Consider the following 17,511-nt stretch of genomic DNA (forward strand, 5'->3'; position numbering starts at 1 on the left):
TTTATAGAATTGATATCAAAAGGATGATATCGTGGAGCATGCATCTAGAGCCCTTAAGCAACAAAGGGTAGATAAAATATTCTCAAAGTGTGGAAGTTGTGGCGTATACACGAGTCAATGGATCAAAAGTGCTCATTATCATCTCAAAATGTTTCACTAGTAAGTGAATGTATTTTGAAGCACCTATCTCAAAGTTGGACAAGACAGATACCAAAACTCAATATCCATGATGTGAATTCTACCTTTATGGTTACATTAACTCATGCTTAGTTTTCTTTGAAGTACATATTCAATATAATTCTAAATGCCTAACAAAGGGGTGGGAACTACCTTGCCATGCTATTATTTGTTTGATAGCAATGTAATGAAATAAATGGTATTGTTTAAAGTTTAAACAAAATAAACATAAGGCTGTTTAAGAATTCGTACACACTTTGTTGTTCTTGTCCTCCAACTAATACTTCACTCTCTAAAGTGTTGGAATCTACAAAGAACTAGAAAATGGTGCATTGGACGTTGAATCCTAAATAAATATGCTAAATTACGACTTTATTCAAGGGGAGAGGCATCGTAATAATAAACAAATGATCACAAGAGAACATAGACTTAATTTTTTTCCAAGGAAACCAAAGAGACATCATAAGTACATTCACATGATTTATTCTTGTAGATGCGAAACATACAAATATCCATATATACTCACTTGATTAAGACCAACTCCTATTTTAAAAGCTTGTGCATGATGGATGCATATTATCAAATCGAATCTTCACAATAGTTTGACCTTTTGATAATATGCATCGTTACCTATCGTTGCAACTACACCGCAAAAGGAAAAGTTTCGAAGATGTTTATTGCCTTTTTATACCATACTTACGTGCGACTACATATATTACAAATTCACATTATTGGATATAGAAAAAAGGCAACTTAATAATCCAAGTATACATAAAGTATTGTAGATAAGTGCTTAATATTGAGGAATGAGTAACATGCCAAGATGAAGAATATATAGGAACATTTAGCAATTGACTGAGAAGGAGAGCCCAAATCAATGGACATAAAAAAGTTGTGTGTATACACATTGTATGCTCAATGTTCATAAATTGAAATAGGTGGACTTGAACCTATTCTTACGAGTAGTTGGCTATCATTGTTTGGTTTTCTGTGAAGAGATAGATGGACATGGCCAAAAGTCTTATATAAAATCATGATATTTTGCCCCTTAAGTACAATTTAACAATGCATTGTATGAAACTCGAACTTGAACAATTGTATGTTTGTGGGTGCTAACTTGTCGGGCTACATGGTTGAAGGCCACATGTTTCATCCAATAATCCTTAAATTGATGCCATGCATATAGGTGAACAAATTGCATGTGGTTAAAAGCATATAACAACAAAAATGGCATAGCCATACGAGAATAAGAATATCTTATGCATTTTTTGTCGATAAATGCGCTTCTTTATTTGATGGATGTGTTCTCATTGTTTTAATGTATAGCAATTGGGAAATCATGTTCACATGATTGTGATGCACTCCCTCGATGTACTCGGGGGAATCATCATAACTACATTTCTTGCCAAAAATAGATGTCCTTGAGGGAAACTTAGTTACATATTCATGCATGGCAACTTGTTAGTTCTCAGAGGCAACAAAGCATCGCTTTCTGACATGTGTGGTACACCAATTAGACAATATAAGTTTCACTTGCAATGAATTGTGGTTGTGAAAATGTAATGTTAACAAACATTGTGATATATTTAAGGACATAATAGATGTGATGGACACTACTTCAATGAACATAGAGGATCGGAAAATGCTAAAGACACAACAATACATGTGGAAGACATGATCCACTGGTATACATTTGACGCATCATGCAACGTGACAATCCATCGAAGAAACCAACATGATCGCCATGTCATAAACATGTGTGGGATCCCAACCATGTGTAGAGACCACGTGAATATGATTATTGGCTAGAAAACCTAATGTGAATGGATCCGACTAACCTTGATCTCCTTGACGATTCTTGTACTGTTGTTGCCACCACCATATATAACCAATTACGAAGAGCAGTTTGTATGTCCATTGTGGGCATGTGCGATTTCACCCTCTGTGGAAGTCAAGAATGGCCAACAGATTGGCATGAGTAGGCACACACACACACACAGACGAAGGGGACATAGTAAATTCGGTTGATACACACAGTAGAGTGCAAGAGGTGATTGAGTGGCCACCAGACTAGGGAGGAGAGGACATGATAGGAGTGGAGTAGAGTGGGGGTCAAAAGGGAAAGATGGGTGGGATGGGTGGTGGAAGGCAATAAGATGACAAGTGTTGGAAGTTTCCCGTGAGGACATTAGGGTTTTGAGAGCTCTCAGAACTTAGAAGACGCCGTTAGTTTTGACGGCCACTTCACGGCAACTCTCATCGTCTGTCTCCGTCTCTGTCTCTCTGCAGAAGATCCCCCCTTCCTCCCCTTCCTCCTCCTCCTCCTCTTTCTTCTCTGGTTTCTGCTTCGGATCTCCACGGATTTATTTGTTTTTCCATGTCATAAAAACTCCATCAACAGGAGAAATCCAAGTCAACAGAACTACCTTCTGCCCTGCTCTGCCTTCTCTGCCTGAAAATTGGTTTTCTGTTCGTTCCTGCGTTTCTCTGCACATATTTGATTGTATTTGCAAGCGATTTCTTCAAATTTAGGATTTTTTTATATATAGTAGACAACATCGAAAGAGAAGGATAGAGATAGGTAAGCAGGCATGAGATTAGGGTTTTCTATCTCACCCTCCAATCCAGCTACATTTGAGCATGGAGGAAAAATACCTTGTTTCTTTGATCTCTATCATACTGGTCGCAGACAGTGTACTTGTTTGAAATATCTTCACCATCGCTCGTCATTTGTTCTTTAGAGAAATAAAACAAACATTCATTTCTTCTGCTTCTTCTTCACTGGACGCTCACTGAACGCCAAATATACCCCTAAAATTGCTCATATCTTCTTCTTCGTCATCAAAATGCCGGTTCACAAATGTGGTAGCAGTGTTTTGTGTTTACATGAGCTCGGCAGCAGTGGCGGAACAGGTACGAGAGAAGATGATGCCAGTGATTTCGAGTATCTCGAAGTTGATCCGAGTGGACGTTATGGACGGGTAATTATTCATCATTATCATCATACATCCTCGTCTTCTTTGTCAGCGTGTTTTTTCAATTATACCAATTAACTTTTAAGAGGTGGATTTTGTATGCTCATGCATCATGGTCTAACCTTGGAGTCCAATGTAAGCTTTCGCATACAATGATCCAGTTTTAAATTGTTTCGATATGCACCTTCTTATTACACAAAATCATCTAACGTATAGTTAATATTTTATAAGCATCATGCTGTAGTGTTCTAAGCTTGAAGCCCAAGGCGATGGTCTCTCAATGTCTCATGAGACAGTCAATCATCATGTTTTGCAATTGAATATGAGATCTCTAATTGCTTGAAATCACATGCATATATATATCCATGCATGCATGTCTGTAGGTTATACATACATACATACATAGAGAGAGTTCATTTCAAGTTTAAATGCTCCTTCAATGAATGGCTTTCAAATTTTTAGTCTCTGCCATAAATCCAAAATCCAATTCGTTGGTTACCTTATGTTGAAGAGTCATCAAAGATGTCTTCTTTGTTCATTGAATGGAGTTTTTTGATTGTTTATATCTCCAATCATGGTTGTTTCATTGAATGGAGTTTTTGATTTATCTTTTCCTATAGTAGAAGATATTTTCTTGTTCATTAGTTCTTGCTTTTTCATAGTTTTTCTTTGAATCGTAGAAGATATATTCTTGTACATTAAATGGTGTGCTAATTGCTTTTCTTTGATGTTGGTTTGTATAGTACAAAGAAGTGCTGGGCAAAGGAGCCTTCAAGACTGTGTATCCTAAAATAAATGTTTTGCATGTTGGGTTCATCCGTCCTATAAAATTTCAGTTATTTCTCCAAATGTTTGTGCCTTGACATGCTACTATAGGTATAGGGCTTTTGATCAAGAAGATGGAATTGAGGTTGCATGGAATCAAGTTCAAGGTGTCCTTTTACAAACGCCTGAGGACATGGACCGATTGTATTCAGAGGTGCATTTACTAAGCACATTAAAGCACAAGAACATCATAAAGCTCTATCACTCGTGGGTAGATAAGACGTCGAATACAGTCAATTTTATTACAGAGATATTCACCTCGGGAACACTAAGACAGTATGCTATGTTACCACCTCCCCATTTTTTTGCCAATTTTTCGATCTTGATGTTGTGTTGGTGATATGCCTATCCTCTGGTTGTCATTTTCATAAGGTATCGGAAAAGGCACAAGCACGTGGACATCAAAGCGGTCAAAAACTGGTCTCGTCAGATTCTTCGGGGTTTGCTTTACTTGCATAGTCATGACCCTCCCATAATTCATCGAGATTTGAAATGTGACAATATATTCATCAATGGCAATCAAGGGGAGGTCAAAATTGGAGATCTTGGTCTTGCGGCTATCCTACAACATGCCCATGCTCGAAGTGTCATAGGTGGGACTAATGTTTAGGGAAACTATTTGTCTTTACTAATCAACCAAATTTCCTTTCCATGGCTTAAAATACCTAAAAACAGATAACAAATCTATAGGAATGTTGGATTGGAATTTGATATAATTTCATCAGATTCTATTCCCACTATACATATCCTCAACAACTAGAGTTCAATAATTCAACTGAAGTTTTAGTAAATGGGAATACCTTTTTACCCAAACATTGAGTATTATTTGCTGCTCCATCACAAGCTCTTAATCTTTACATCAAAGAATTATAATTCTTTGTGATTGTCCATCCTTGGATGTATGTAGAATAAATTTTATCGTCCTGTTTTTCTCAACCATTTAAATGTTAGCCATTTTAATGTAATATCACTTGAATAAAGTCCACCACCATTACAATGTTTTCACTTTCTTGTATGTGCATAATTTGTCCAGGGACACCGGAGTTTATGGCACCAGAGCTCTATGAGGAGGAATACACAGAGTTGGTAGATGTCTATTCATTTGGAATGTGTCTCCTCGAGATGGTCACATCAGAATATCCATATAGCGAGTGCAGTAATGCTGCCCAAATTTACAAGAAAGTTATGATGGTGCGCGTGAACTATGTCTGAATCCACTAGATTTCAAATGCAGGCAAACATTTTAAGAATGGCTTTTCTGATCTTTCATCTGACCCTATTCAGAGTGGTTAATCATTTCAGGGGAAAAAACCAGAAGCTCTGAAGCAGATCAAGGATCCTGAATTATGTCAATTTATCGAGAAATGTTTGGCTCCAGCCTCAGAGAGGCTTCCAGCGAGAGAGCTTTTGGTGGACCCTTTTCTTCAATGCGAGGGTAGTCGAGTATCATTAGAATCATCACCACATTTAGGAAGGCGAATACGCATGGCCAATGGTACAGATGACAAAGCAGTTAGTAATGAGGAGGCACTTGGTGTATCTGCGACGGTGCAGATAAGTTACGTACTGAAGGAAACATTACCTGCTTATGTGTATGATGGTAGTGATGGATGCACCTGTTCGGCGGCATGTGACTCAAAAGTCAGCCAAACAGAAAGCACAGAGCCTTTACCGTTTCCTTACTGTAAAGAAGAGAGGGCCAGAAGTGTAGATTTCAGAGTAAATGGAAAATTAAGGGAAGATGACAATGTCTTTCTAAAATTGCAGATATCAGGATCGGAAGGTAACATGTTATTCTGACACTATTTGCGTTTTTCGCTTGTTTAAAAGAGTCAGTCACATAGAATCCAGTTAACATGAAACAAGTTGTCTTGTCGATTCAATCCATTGAAACTAAAGATGTGTGTGTTTTTTAATTAACAAATCACAAAAACCTACAATTACGCTTTGAAGCAATCCAGTGTTATAGATGTTTATGTATGTATCCATTATCTGCAGTAGGAAAGCTGTTTTCATAACATAAAACACTCATGCTTAATTCGTGATGTGGGATTTTTATCCATAGATATTTCCCCACAAAACTTGTATCTGTAGGTGTATCCTCACAAGACACATCCGTATCTGTATCCTGACTATCTGCTTGAGAGTACAAACAGTCTAACAAGTTTTGCAGTTGTGAAGTGAAAAATAAAACAATCGCATGCTTTGAATTTCTTCTTTGCCCCATTTTTGTGGCTCTGCAGATATATCAATCAGATATGTTTTAATGCAGGTCAGGTTCGTAACATTCATTTCCCATTTGATGTGGAAATAGACACAGCCATGTGTGTGGCAAGTGAGATGGTTGCTGAGTTGGATCTAACAGACCAAGATGTTACTAAAATCGCAGAAATGATTGATGCAGCAATTTTGGCCCTTGTCCCAGAGTGGAAACCAGGTGTGGCTATTGATGAGACTTGCTGTGATGGTGAAGACGTAGACAATGAAGGCAATGATGGTATGGTTGGTGTCCATGATCCGATGAAAAATGTGCCGTCTGAAGGGACCATAGAAGAAAATCCATCCTATTCTGCTAGAGAAGAAACTGTTTCTCCATCGCGAGTTGAGGGTCTCATGTATGGGAGATTTGAAGAAGTTACTTACCAATGTCATAGGTCTGAGATTCCTGCCCAGGAAGCTGAAGAATGCACTGCATCTAGTGAGGCAAGTGAAGTTTCCCATGATGCCGATTGGAGCTTGACAGATAGCATGAGTTCTCATGAGTATCAAATACTATTACCAATGAATAAGCCAGCCTTCGAGGAATGCTCAGGTGTTATTACAAATACGAGGGAATCTACTACCACGGTTGCATTTACCGAGCTTGTAGAGTCCAAATGGAAGGCTGGATATGCAAATTTTGTGCACAAGATATGGGAGGATATAGTCCATTTGCATCCTTGTGACAGGGGTGATGATGATAATGGTGTGGCTAGAGTCTTCGGGCCATCTCTTCAGCCTGAGTGTTATCGGCAAGAAGGCAATGGTCAAGAACTTATGTCTAAACTTCCTGTCTTGCAACACGGCCTGAATGGTGATGATGATGATGTATCCCAAGAACTGGCTGAACTTGAAGTTCGTCATCAACAGGAGATGCAAGAGCTTCAGCGCAAGCATGAGGCAGCACGAACTGAAGTAAAGAACCGATGGCTGCAGAAGAAAAAGGTAAAATATGATGATGACGACCATCCTACATTGAATTGTGAATGTGGCAACAGAAGTGATATTCTAGAGAGCCTTGAAAATGGGCTCCAAAGTCTAAGGGTAGAAGAGGAAACTCCATGTGGTTTTCAAACGACTTTACCTTGTCATTATGGCTCTTTCAATAGCTCAATAACAAGTTTTGATGATCTCTCGAGCTTTGAACAAGAAACACCAACAAGTCGTGGAGTCTTCGAAGAATCCACGAATTTACTCTCGTCAGTTGAAACTGTATATTTCCCCTCAGCTGCCGGAGGCAAGTCAGAGGAGGGTCAGGATGCTATGGAGGTACTTCTATTTCTACAAAATTTTGGTATCCATAAGTGATCTTCCATTTTATTAAAGACAATTTGACATCTCTTTCTATTTTCAGGAAATGTAGCTTCGTAACTCTGCTTTTCAGCGGCAACACCGAGTTGGCTCGAGTCAATCGGGGAGCTGATCAGAAGGCTGTAACTATTTTTGCAAGTTATGGTGGCCAAAAAGAGAACTATGAGATATATGATCTTATTATCCATGGTTTTAACCAAAAGGAAGGATCTGGTTTCCAATCAAAGGTTGGAGATGAGGTAGAATTGTGTTTTCGGGATTTGCATTTTTTTAGAATATGGAGGATGTACTGGATAAGTACATGTACAGTCAGTTCTAGCATGGGGAGGCATCGAGGTTTTGAATCCAGATTTTTATGTCTATTTTTTCTTTTTCTTTTTTCTTCTTCTAGTTTTTCACTGTCTCCCAACAAGCTTTGATGATTTGTACACACCGAACTAAGGTCACCAAATAGGTGGTTGTGTTCAAAATATGAGCTAACAAAGGATGGATCCATTTTGGAATTCTTTCGAAAGACCTTATTGGGGGGTGGTGGGTGGTGGGTATGTAAATCCAATTATCCGTACTAGTGCTAGGAATGTATTTAATTTATAATAGAAATGCTATCATACATTTGAGGTAAATGTAAGCAAAATTCGAACACTTCTCCATTCATTTGAGATTTAGTCTCAAGTCATCTCTATTCACGAGATGAAGATAGACTTGGAATACTCTTTTTTTTAACTTGAGAATATTCATGAAGTCTCTGGGGAATTTGTACGTTTGCGTGGTAGTATTGTGAACTACAGTATAATCCCTTTATTGGGGCTCAAGTTTTGAATAAACAAATGTATTGATCGACTTAGTTTTTTATTTATGAGTATATTCCACTGTAAGCATATTGCGAGTATTCATAAAAATCTCTCTACCATTTTGTACCTATTTATAGATATTGTGGAATCTAATAAAGCATGATGCAAATTGCATAAATTGTTTGAGAATTAGCATTGTCATTCCCACAGGCATTTACTATTACTTGTTTAATGCACTGGAGTGTGGGTGTTTGGCTATCCAAGGTCAAGAGGCCATTGCATTAGGTCTAATCTTGGGAATCAGAGCAATGTATGCATGAAGAACCTTTGAATAAGGTGTCCAAGTGTAATTTTTTTGGATATATGTATGGAATTGGTTAGGTGGTTTGAAGGCAGGAATGCTGATAAGCTCTGAATTATTGAGCTACTTACTGTTGTCTTTCATGTGGTTGACATTTATGGATATAGGGAGATATTGTTGGATGTATGAATGGTTAGTTATTATACATTCTAGTTTCCTATAGGAATGTGGGTGGGCCCAATAAGTAAATTTGACAATATTTATAGCTATACCATCCAAGAGTGACACAATGACACATATGTCCTAATGTGGAGAATCACAATGACATACAATTTTATAGTTACATCATCCAAAAGTGACATTTTGTGATTGCTACAATGACCTTAGAACAAGTTCAAATGATAATAAAACATTGACATACACTAGCTAAAATGATCTCACAACACTAATACCCTTCATTTATTTTGCTATAATGTCTGTGAATGGGCCAAGAACCATAAGTTGGTAGGCATTAATCATAAAATGCCAAGCTAATTAGATATTGATAATGACAAAGAAAGAAACTAATATAGGTGAGGGTTTGGGTGAAAACATGGTGTGAAGAGTTAAAGTCGGGTATGTTGAATGACCAACTTTGTGTACAAAGGTTTAGAAATTATAGATGAAGACAAAGAATATTTGAGCAAATCCAAAACCGACATTCCAAAAAACTTGATGTAGTAACGTTACATTTGTGGCCTCACCATGACCACCACAATGTCAAATTGGGATGGGGATCTAGTATGTGGGGTCTTATGTCTCTTGAAACGAGGCAACTACAATTGAAAGTTAGGTTTTTAAATAAATAAATAAATAAATAAATAACTTGCTTTATTTGAGATGGATATATATACATACATAAGACCTCAAGTATGCAAAATCTCCTTATTTAGTTTATGGTATAGTCACAAATATTCTTACATGTATATCTAGTTACTACTACTAATAGTAACTAGTCACTAAATGTCTCTTATATTAGTTTCACCCCTTTGTTTGTATGAGCATATACTTGCAAGTGTCATGTCTTTATTCGAGATTTAGTATCTTGGCAACTAGACTACTAAGGTCCCATTAGCCAATTGGCACCCAAACCTTTTTATAGGAAAAATTATTATAAGAGCTGATACCAATGATGTGATGTGGGATGACCCAAATAAGCATCAATATTTTGTGGCATCATATGATAGGAGAACCATTGGCTCATCACGTCATTTAATAACTAGTCAAGAGAAGATTAAACCAACAATAAAATCCATAGAAATAATTCTGGAGTGTGTTGTACCAAAAACTAAAGTTAATGGAGATACTTTCCCACTTATAGCATGTATATGTATATAGGCTAATCTCCTAGATGCTAGAAAAGTCCATAGTGCAACACTAAGAGGCATTCAAGCGTGCGTAGGAGGTGGTGCAGGCTTTCAATGAGGATACCTTGGGGTATGAATCAACATTCTTACAACACGCATGTGTAGTATAAGATTTTCAACCACCAAATCCATCGAACTTCATGGCTCTCAAGCTACCCTAATGGCTAGGCTTCAATGTTGCTATTAAGTCCATATGGGATTGAATGACCCCAATAGTACCCATATTTTGTCATGAACGAGGAACAAGTTCAAAAAATTTCTTGGTACCAACACTAGTAATCACCAAAAAAAATATCAATGCGAAATTCAAGTGATCTCATGAGCTTCAAAGCTTGATTCGCTAATTACGATCATATATATTTGAAAGTGGGACATTATATGTGATTGTGAGACTTAGGAGCTTAATGTTCAAAAAACTTCACTTCTATTCGATCAAAGCTTAATTGATTGATTAATCAATGGCATTGAAAAGTAGTGAAAATTGATTGATGATTAGAATGATCAAGTTCGTGTATAATCCTACCTCTATTGATCCTTTAAGCATGACATGTTATTTTTCTTAATTATAGTGAGTAGGCACTTCCACTTTGACTAAGCATACCTATATTAGTGCATTGAATTTGACCAAGTATGTATGTATATACAATATTGGAGCCTTGACTTTGGCTAAGCATCTCTAGTTTTTGATGAGATGCTAAATAGTAAAACTATACCTCAGTGCAATTTTCTTCTTCATATCATTTCAAGTTCTAGGTCCTAATGGTAAAAAATGTCATGCCAACAACGTGTATCTGGACGCAAATACTAATACTATGTCATAAGTTGGAATTAAATTCATTCCTCTTTGCACGTTAATGTCATGCATTTCTCCAAACGAGAGCCTTCCAATGATCTACACTCACAACTAAACAAAGCAATACCATAAAGAGAACTTCACATCTGAGTGGGGCTCTTAAGTGTTTGATCATCTAAATTCATTGGACGCTATCCCATCATTATGTGACACAAATATTGAACATGTCACAAATACATCCCAATTTGTTAATATTCAGATTCAATTTAATGGAACGAATGATAAATACTCTTGAACATTTTCTAATAAATAACTTTACTAAAACATTTGAGAAAAAGAAATTCTTAGGGAAAAACCTTGACTTTTTGTTTGCACATCAACAACATAACCTCAATGCATTGGGATTCATATATAGAGAGATGTACATGGAATTACATTTTACATATCTTGAGATGTCCAACGCTTGGACTATCTTGACACTAAGAAGCATATGACAACTAGGGACAAAAGCCTTATCCTTGATGAAGTAAAAAGTCAATGATTTCAATGGTGAAATTCTTCTACTATATAATTTGTTGATTCATAATAATGCAAGAGGAAAGCATCCATACATTACTCTTGATGCTCTTATTATGAATAATAGAGAATAATATAAATAAGTTTGAGGATCTAACTTGTATAACTTTTGCGAGATGGGGGGGTTTTGTGCTATTGGGACACCCCTCATGTGAATGAGATATCGTTGCCCATTAATGGTGTAAGCTATGAAGGTGATTGCATCATTGTTGGACAAGCACTCATGAAAGAGCACATAATAAATATGTGGGACGATAGATGAGCTGATGATCGATCACAAAAGATTAGCCTAGAGTCAAGTGACACTAAAGTCGAAGGTCAATGGTTGACCCTTCGGATGAAAAGAGACGCGAGAGGTAATTGAGCCAATTGTTATTTTCCGCTAGCTGATTGTCGAGTTGATCAACCTATCAAGAATTGGGACAATGCATGGAGGATAAGAATGAAGATGAGGGTGAAGGACAAATCAAAAGGAGCAAATAAAGAGTGAGAGAAGACCAATGGGCGTGTAGAAATATAGATCTAGATAAAGATAAAATTGACATGTACCCATGGCCTAACAAACACCGCACATGATGACATGTTATATGAGTTGTGGAATCGAGTTCTATACTACAAAGTTGTTCTAGGCCTTATTTACCCCGTGAGCCATCCATTGGCTAATTTGGTGGTTGAACAGGCAACCTTGAGCTGGACAAAGCCAGATTGTCATCAACAACATTTTAAGTTACCAAATCACGGAAACATCATCTATAGAATAGTAGTAGTTACGATTGCGAGGGCGTGATATTACTAGAATCTAGCCACGGGTAATAGTTATAGTTACTAAAGTGTTGTAACATCATCTACCATGGAACCACTCTTGTGGTAGCAACAACTTCTCTTCCTTAGCAAACTTTGGGAGCTTTGTTTCACCATGACCAAGAAGATAGCAATGTGTTCATGGCAAACCAACAATGCAATTCAGGTGCTATCTCTATCTATGTTAGTTATTTCGGTTACTCTCTGTCCAAATCTCACATCCCGTGGCTGCCTGTCTGCCAAGTAACTCTGTGCGATGAGCCTTAACTTGAGCCCGACCCATAGCGATGATGATGATGATGATGATGATGAGGACGAAGATGGTGAGGTTAATTCCTCTCATGACATAACCCTAAACCTTGAGAATGAACATGATGGTAGTACAACCAACACTCGTCACAGTTCTCTTGAGGCAGAAGCCAGCCATGTCTCTGGCATGCCCCATCACAGAAGAGAGGTTCGTATGCTCTCCATCAAACAACAAACCTAGCTCTTAATGTATATTTCTATGCTTCTTGTGTTTATTTTTATCAAAGGAAAAACACTAGTACATGAACATTTCTGGGTTTCTGAATCTATATTCTCTAAGAAAAATGTAGTTTTTTAAGAGATTTGCATTCAACTATGTTCCTCTATGAAAAGTTCTTCGTAGAATCATTTTATTTTGTAAAACAAACCAAAAACACAATTAATCTCATGGAATTTTGGTATGGACGATGCATGTACAGGCTCTCTCGACGTATGTTATTCTTCAATTGGCGTACCAAAGCATTGGAGTTGTATATGGAGACGTGGGTACATCACCATTATATGTATTTGCAAGCACTTTCCCAGATGGTCTCCACCCGACAAGATACCAAACAGAGATTCTTGGATCTCTGTCTCTTATCATTTATACCCTAACTTTGATTCCTCTCATCAAATACATATGTGTGGTTCTATGGGCAAACGATAATGGAGATGGTATATACTCTGTTATCTTATGTAAATTTCCTTCACGAGAATTTCATAGTATTAAAGTTTTTTATGTGATTTCTAGGTGGGACGTTTGCACTATATTCGTTGATATGCCGTAGTGCAAATGTTAGTCTCCTACCGAATCAACAAATAGAAGATAGAGACCTTTCGTTTTATAAACTCAAGATGCCTAGTCGGCAGTTGAAGAGAGCCATGAAGTTAAAGAATGCATTGGAGAAAAGCCATGGTGCAAAAACGGGTCTCCTTTTCATGGCTCTGTTGGGTACATGCATGGTTATTGGTGATGGCGTGCTTACACCGGCAATCTCAGGTTCAAGCTACATATACAAAATTTAATGACTGTGTTTTTCTACAGTTATAATAATAATAGCAATGCAAACTTATTGCATGTATTCTTAGGGGTTCTCACTAATGCAGGCCTCACAGCTTTCTGCAGTGCTTTCTGCAGTTTCAGGAATTCAGGCGGCCATATCTAGCCTACATCAAGGTAAGAATTTTGAATAAATTTTGCAAATAAGATGTGTTACCTAGAAGTTGGTTCCAAACAATTAATTTGGATTTTGCTATTAACACTTACGGTTTTGGATATCTCATCCTGCAGATGTTGTTGTCATAGTATCAATCCTCATCCTCATAGGATTGTTCTCAGTGCAAAGGTTTGGAACATCCAAAGTGGGAATTGTGTTTGCTCCTGTGGTTCTAACATGGTTCATCGCCATAGGCTCGATAGGTCTTTTTAACATCTTCAAATACGACCACACGATATTTAAGGCATTCAACCCGATGTGTATCTATGACTATTTCCAGGGGAACTTGAGGAAGGGGTGGATCTCACTTGGAGGGATTGTGCTTTGCATAACAGGTCTCTATCAAGTCATCTAACTTTTGCTGGATGTAACTAACCGACACAATAAATTTATAGTAAACTTTTCTTTTCTGAATTGTTTTGATGGTTGGTTTTTTGAGTGTAAACATGGGCAGCATATATTTGCATCTCAAAATTTGATGTTTGCTTCATTTTGATTGCAGGTGTAGAAGCCATGTTTGCTGATCTTGGTCATTTTTCTGTTCCATCAATACAAGTAATAAAAAGAAAATCAATCTACACAGAAAAGGCCTTTCATTTTTTGGTTTAGGTTGTAAAAGATTCTTTCTATTGTTTTGTTGAATGCAGATTGCTTTTGGGTTTGTTGTTTACCCTTGTTGTCTTTTAGCTTATCTCGGACAAGCAGCATACCTTATGAAGTGTCCTGAAGACGTCACTAATACATTTTACAGGTCCATCCCAGGTGGTTCATCATCATCATCATCATATCTTCACTACATCAATCTGATCTGTTAGATGATTTACGAAGCTGGCATTCACACATGATCTTTTTCTTTTCTTTTCTCAGAACCTTTGTATTGGCCGATATTTGCTGTAGCAATAGCGGCTGCGGTTATAGCTAGCCAAGCGATGGTGTCGGCCACGTTCTCGATTGTGAAGCAATCGATGGATCTGAGCTGTTTTCCAACAGTAAAAGTTGTTCATACATCAAGTAAAGTTGTAGGACAAGTGTATGTTCCCGAAGTGAACTGGGTGCTGATGATAGCTGCGATCGTAGTGACAGCAGCGTTCCAATCAACAAATAAGCTAGGGAATGCATATGGTATGACATGTTTGCATCTATAGTTATATAATATGTTTGCACGTACCTATATCTGTATGATGCAGTTGCATCTTTTAATGTTAAGTTAAAGATGGCATTTTTTGTAAATAGCAGCCGGGAAAATGCTAACTTTCCTCTTATTCAGGTATTGCCGTTGTTGGCGTGATGATTGTTACAACAAGCTTTATCACACTGATCATGATCATGATTTGGCAAACCCCGTTGCCAGCGATCCTTGCCTTCTTGATGGTGTTTGGTTTCATAGACATGGTCTACTTCAGCTCCGTCTTGTTTAAATTTGTCCAGGGTGGATACCTACCATTAGCATTCTCGGTCGGGCTTCTATTCATCATGTATACATGGCACTATGGTGCCACATGGCGGCACAACTATGAGTTGCAGCACCAGGTGTCGGAATCCGATGTGCAAGACCTCGTACGATGGACGGCCCGGATTGACGGGATTTCCTTGCTATATACCGAGCTGGCAAGTGGGATACCGTGCATCTTCTCTCACTCCGTGAAGAACCTCCCTGCCTTACATGCCGTTGTGGTTTTCGTGTGTGTGAAGTTCCTTCCCGTGACGACTGTTATGGACAAGGAGCGGTTTCTCTTCTGTCGTGTTGGTCAAAGGGATATCCACATGTTCCGATGTGTGGCCAGGTATGGATACAAGGAAGTGCGCCAAGATAGTGATCACTTTGAGCTAGAGCTTCTACAAAATCTCGAAGAGTTTATCACTCAAGAAGTAGAGGAGTCACTAGGCGGACAAAGTGAAATGTGTAGGACAAACACTAAGATTGTATTTGACAATGCTAGCCACGACATAATATCAACTTCTTTACATGACATGGGGGATGGTAGCCATATCTTGATGCAAGAATCCATGGAGGAGATAGCTTTCTTGAGAAGATGCAAGGCTGCAGGTGTTGTCTACTTGCTCGGGAACTCAGAGGTCAAAGCGAGAGAAGGTGCATCCGGTGTGAAGAAGGTGGTGGTGGACTACGTCTATGACATGTTGAGACGGAATTGTAGGAGACCTAGTGTGGCACTAATAATACCACATGAGAGGTTACTTGAAGTAGGCATGGTTTATGATGTCTAATACAAACTTCGTCTCACTCTTGAGTCATCAAGCTCCAAAGTCCTAGCTCATGAAAAATCGATTTGCTTTAAAAAAATTATAAAAAAAAAGGCATTAAAGTAAATTGCTCAAGAGAGACAGAGTAACAACATGTTTATGGTCAAGAATGTTACTAAACTTGGCTTTCCAAAGATATAGGTTCTTGATCGAATGCCTTCACTACCATAGAAGCTAACTTCCATTTCTTGAAAACTATTGATTATAACAACATAATCTAATGTTCCCTCAAATAGGAATAAAAAACAATAAAAATATATTCGATTTTGATTGAAATAGAGATGCGTAAACATTGGGATCTTGACCCTATGTTGTATTCAACATGGATCTCAACAAGAGATTGTTCTAGCCTTCTTAGCCCTATACTAGTCCTTGCATAGGCCCGATGATCTTGATCCTACATTCTATTCAACATGGATTTCAACCTTTGCAGCCTTATCTTAATAATACATGAATGATATTAGGAACTTCTCAAGGGTCGAGATTGTAAATAATTGTAATGGCTCGGTCAAGAATCATGTATCAAACACAAACTAATAACCCTATCTAATGAAGTCACTCTTGAGTATGCGTCGTTCTACACTCAAGGAAGAGTCTAATGTGGATTTATCACTACTTCATGCAATTATTACTCCTCAAACTTGTACACTTTTAGAATGGGCAATGTGAATCTTCAATTATCAATACACATTGTCACAACCTCAATGTCATTTGTAACATTGAACCTTTGGCTTCAAAACTCAAGTTCCTAACATGCAAGTGTATGGTATTGAAAAACATGTGTGCATTATCCCACAAGCACTTACATTTTTGTTTCCTAAGAATTCATTGCCATAAATATTTGGACTTATGTTAATGACTACAAACTTTTTAAATCAAAATAGTCTTGATTCTTGTAGGTTACACTCCAAGACATCCAATGCCCTAGTTATGGTTGATTCTCCAACATGCAACCTCTTTAGCATATCATAATGTTACATACTAATGGACATGTATCTTTTTGTATTACGCTTAGTTACACATGGGTTAAGCTAACATGCAAGTTGCATGCCAAGAGAAGGATAAACTTCAATTCCTTTTCCTCCTCAAGCAACAAGGTGTTGGCTGAGTGAGACACTCATGTGGTTTGGCCCTCCAAATTGACAACATTGATTGAACTTGATGAACAAAAAGCGAGTGAAATATTGAAGGATTCATTTTTCTTCCGTTCGCCTTGCATGCAAGACTTGGACGACTATCGACAATGGTGCTAGGAGTGACTGTGGGACCAACCACTCCATGTCGTCCGTCGTGCATCAACATGAGACTAGTGTCTTGCACGATTAAATGGAAAGGCAACGAGAATGAGGGGATGTTGCATTGACAAATGCCAACATAGTTAGGACATATCACACGGAAGTCTTTGTTAGTTTGGAGATGTGGGGGGATCCTAGCGAAGGCGGTGGGTAGAATGTGGCGAACCAGCGAGAGCACAACAGGGTCAAGCCAAACGTAGGTATCTTGAAAAGGAATAAATATCATCGTTGGAG

The 17,511-nt window shown here is 37.9% G+C and overlaps 2 protein-coding genes across 3 annotated transcripts; both read left to right on the forward strand.

Moving 5' to 3' along the window:
* The first annotated feature begins 2,509 nt into the window (after nt 1-2,509).
* Nucleotides 2,510-8,385, forward strand: LOC147870006 (putative serine/threonine-protein kinase WNK9). 2 transcript variants are annotated; one of them, XM_087335775.1, is made up of 8 exons: nt 2,510-3,158; nt 3,896-3,933; nt 4,029-4,253; nt 4,350-4,570; nt 5,011-5,168; nt 5,280-5,760; nt 6,250-7,505; nt 7,591-8,385. In XM_087335775.1, the coding sequence occupies exons 1-8, from the start codon at nt 3,024-3,026 to the stop codon at nt 7,597-7,599; spliced, it is 2,523 nt and encodes an 840-aa protein (XP_087191901.1). In that variant the 5' UTR covers nt 2,510-3,023; the 3' UTR covers nt 7,600-8,385. The 2 variants fall into 2 exon arrangements, 1 of the variants encoding a protein (XP_087191901.1); XR_015531611.1 differs by lacking the exons at nt 2,510-3,158; nt 3,896-3,933 and having other exon boundaries at nt 4,014-4,253; nt 7,591-7,786; nt 7,939-8,385.
* A 4,086-nt stretch (nt 8,386-12,471) lies between these two features.
* On the forward strand, nt 12,472-15,946 carry LOC147870007 (potassium transporter 23-like). The gene is made up of 9 exons (XM_087328975.1): nt 12,472-12,672; nt 12,944-13,178; nt 13,255-13,503; nt 13,630-13,680; nt 13,795-14,055; nt 14,223-14,275; nt 14,368-14,482; nt 14,588-14,842; nt 14,988-15,946. Exons 1-9 carry the CDS (start codon nt 12,472-12,474, stop codon nt 15,944-15,946), a joined length of 2,379 nt encoding a protein of 792 aa, XP_087185101.1.
* The last annotated feature ends 1,565 nt before the right edge of the window (nt 15,947-17,511 follow it).

Source organism: Azolla caroliniana, unplaced genomic scaffold (genome assembly GCF_043228905.1).
Source record: "Azolla caroliniana isolate FFs.n. ecotype wild unplaced genomic scaffold, voAzoCaro1.0.p SCAF_1, whole genome shotgun sequence".
Taxonomy (NCBI): Eukaryota; Viridiplantae; Streptophyta; class Polypodiopsida; order Salviniales; family Salviniaceae; genus Azolla; species Azolla caroliniana.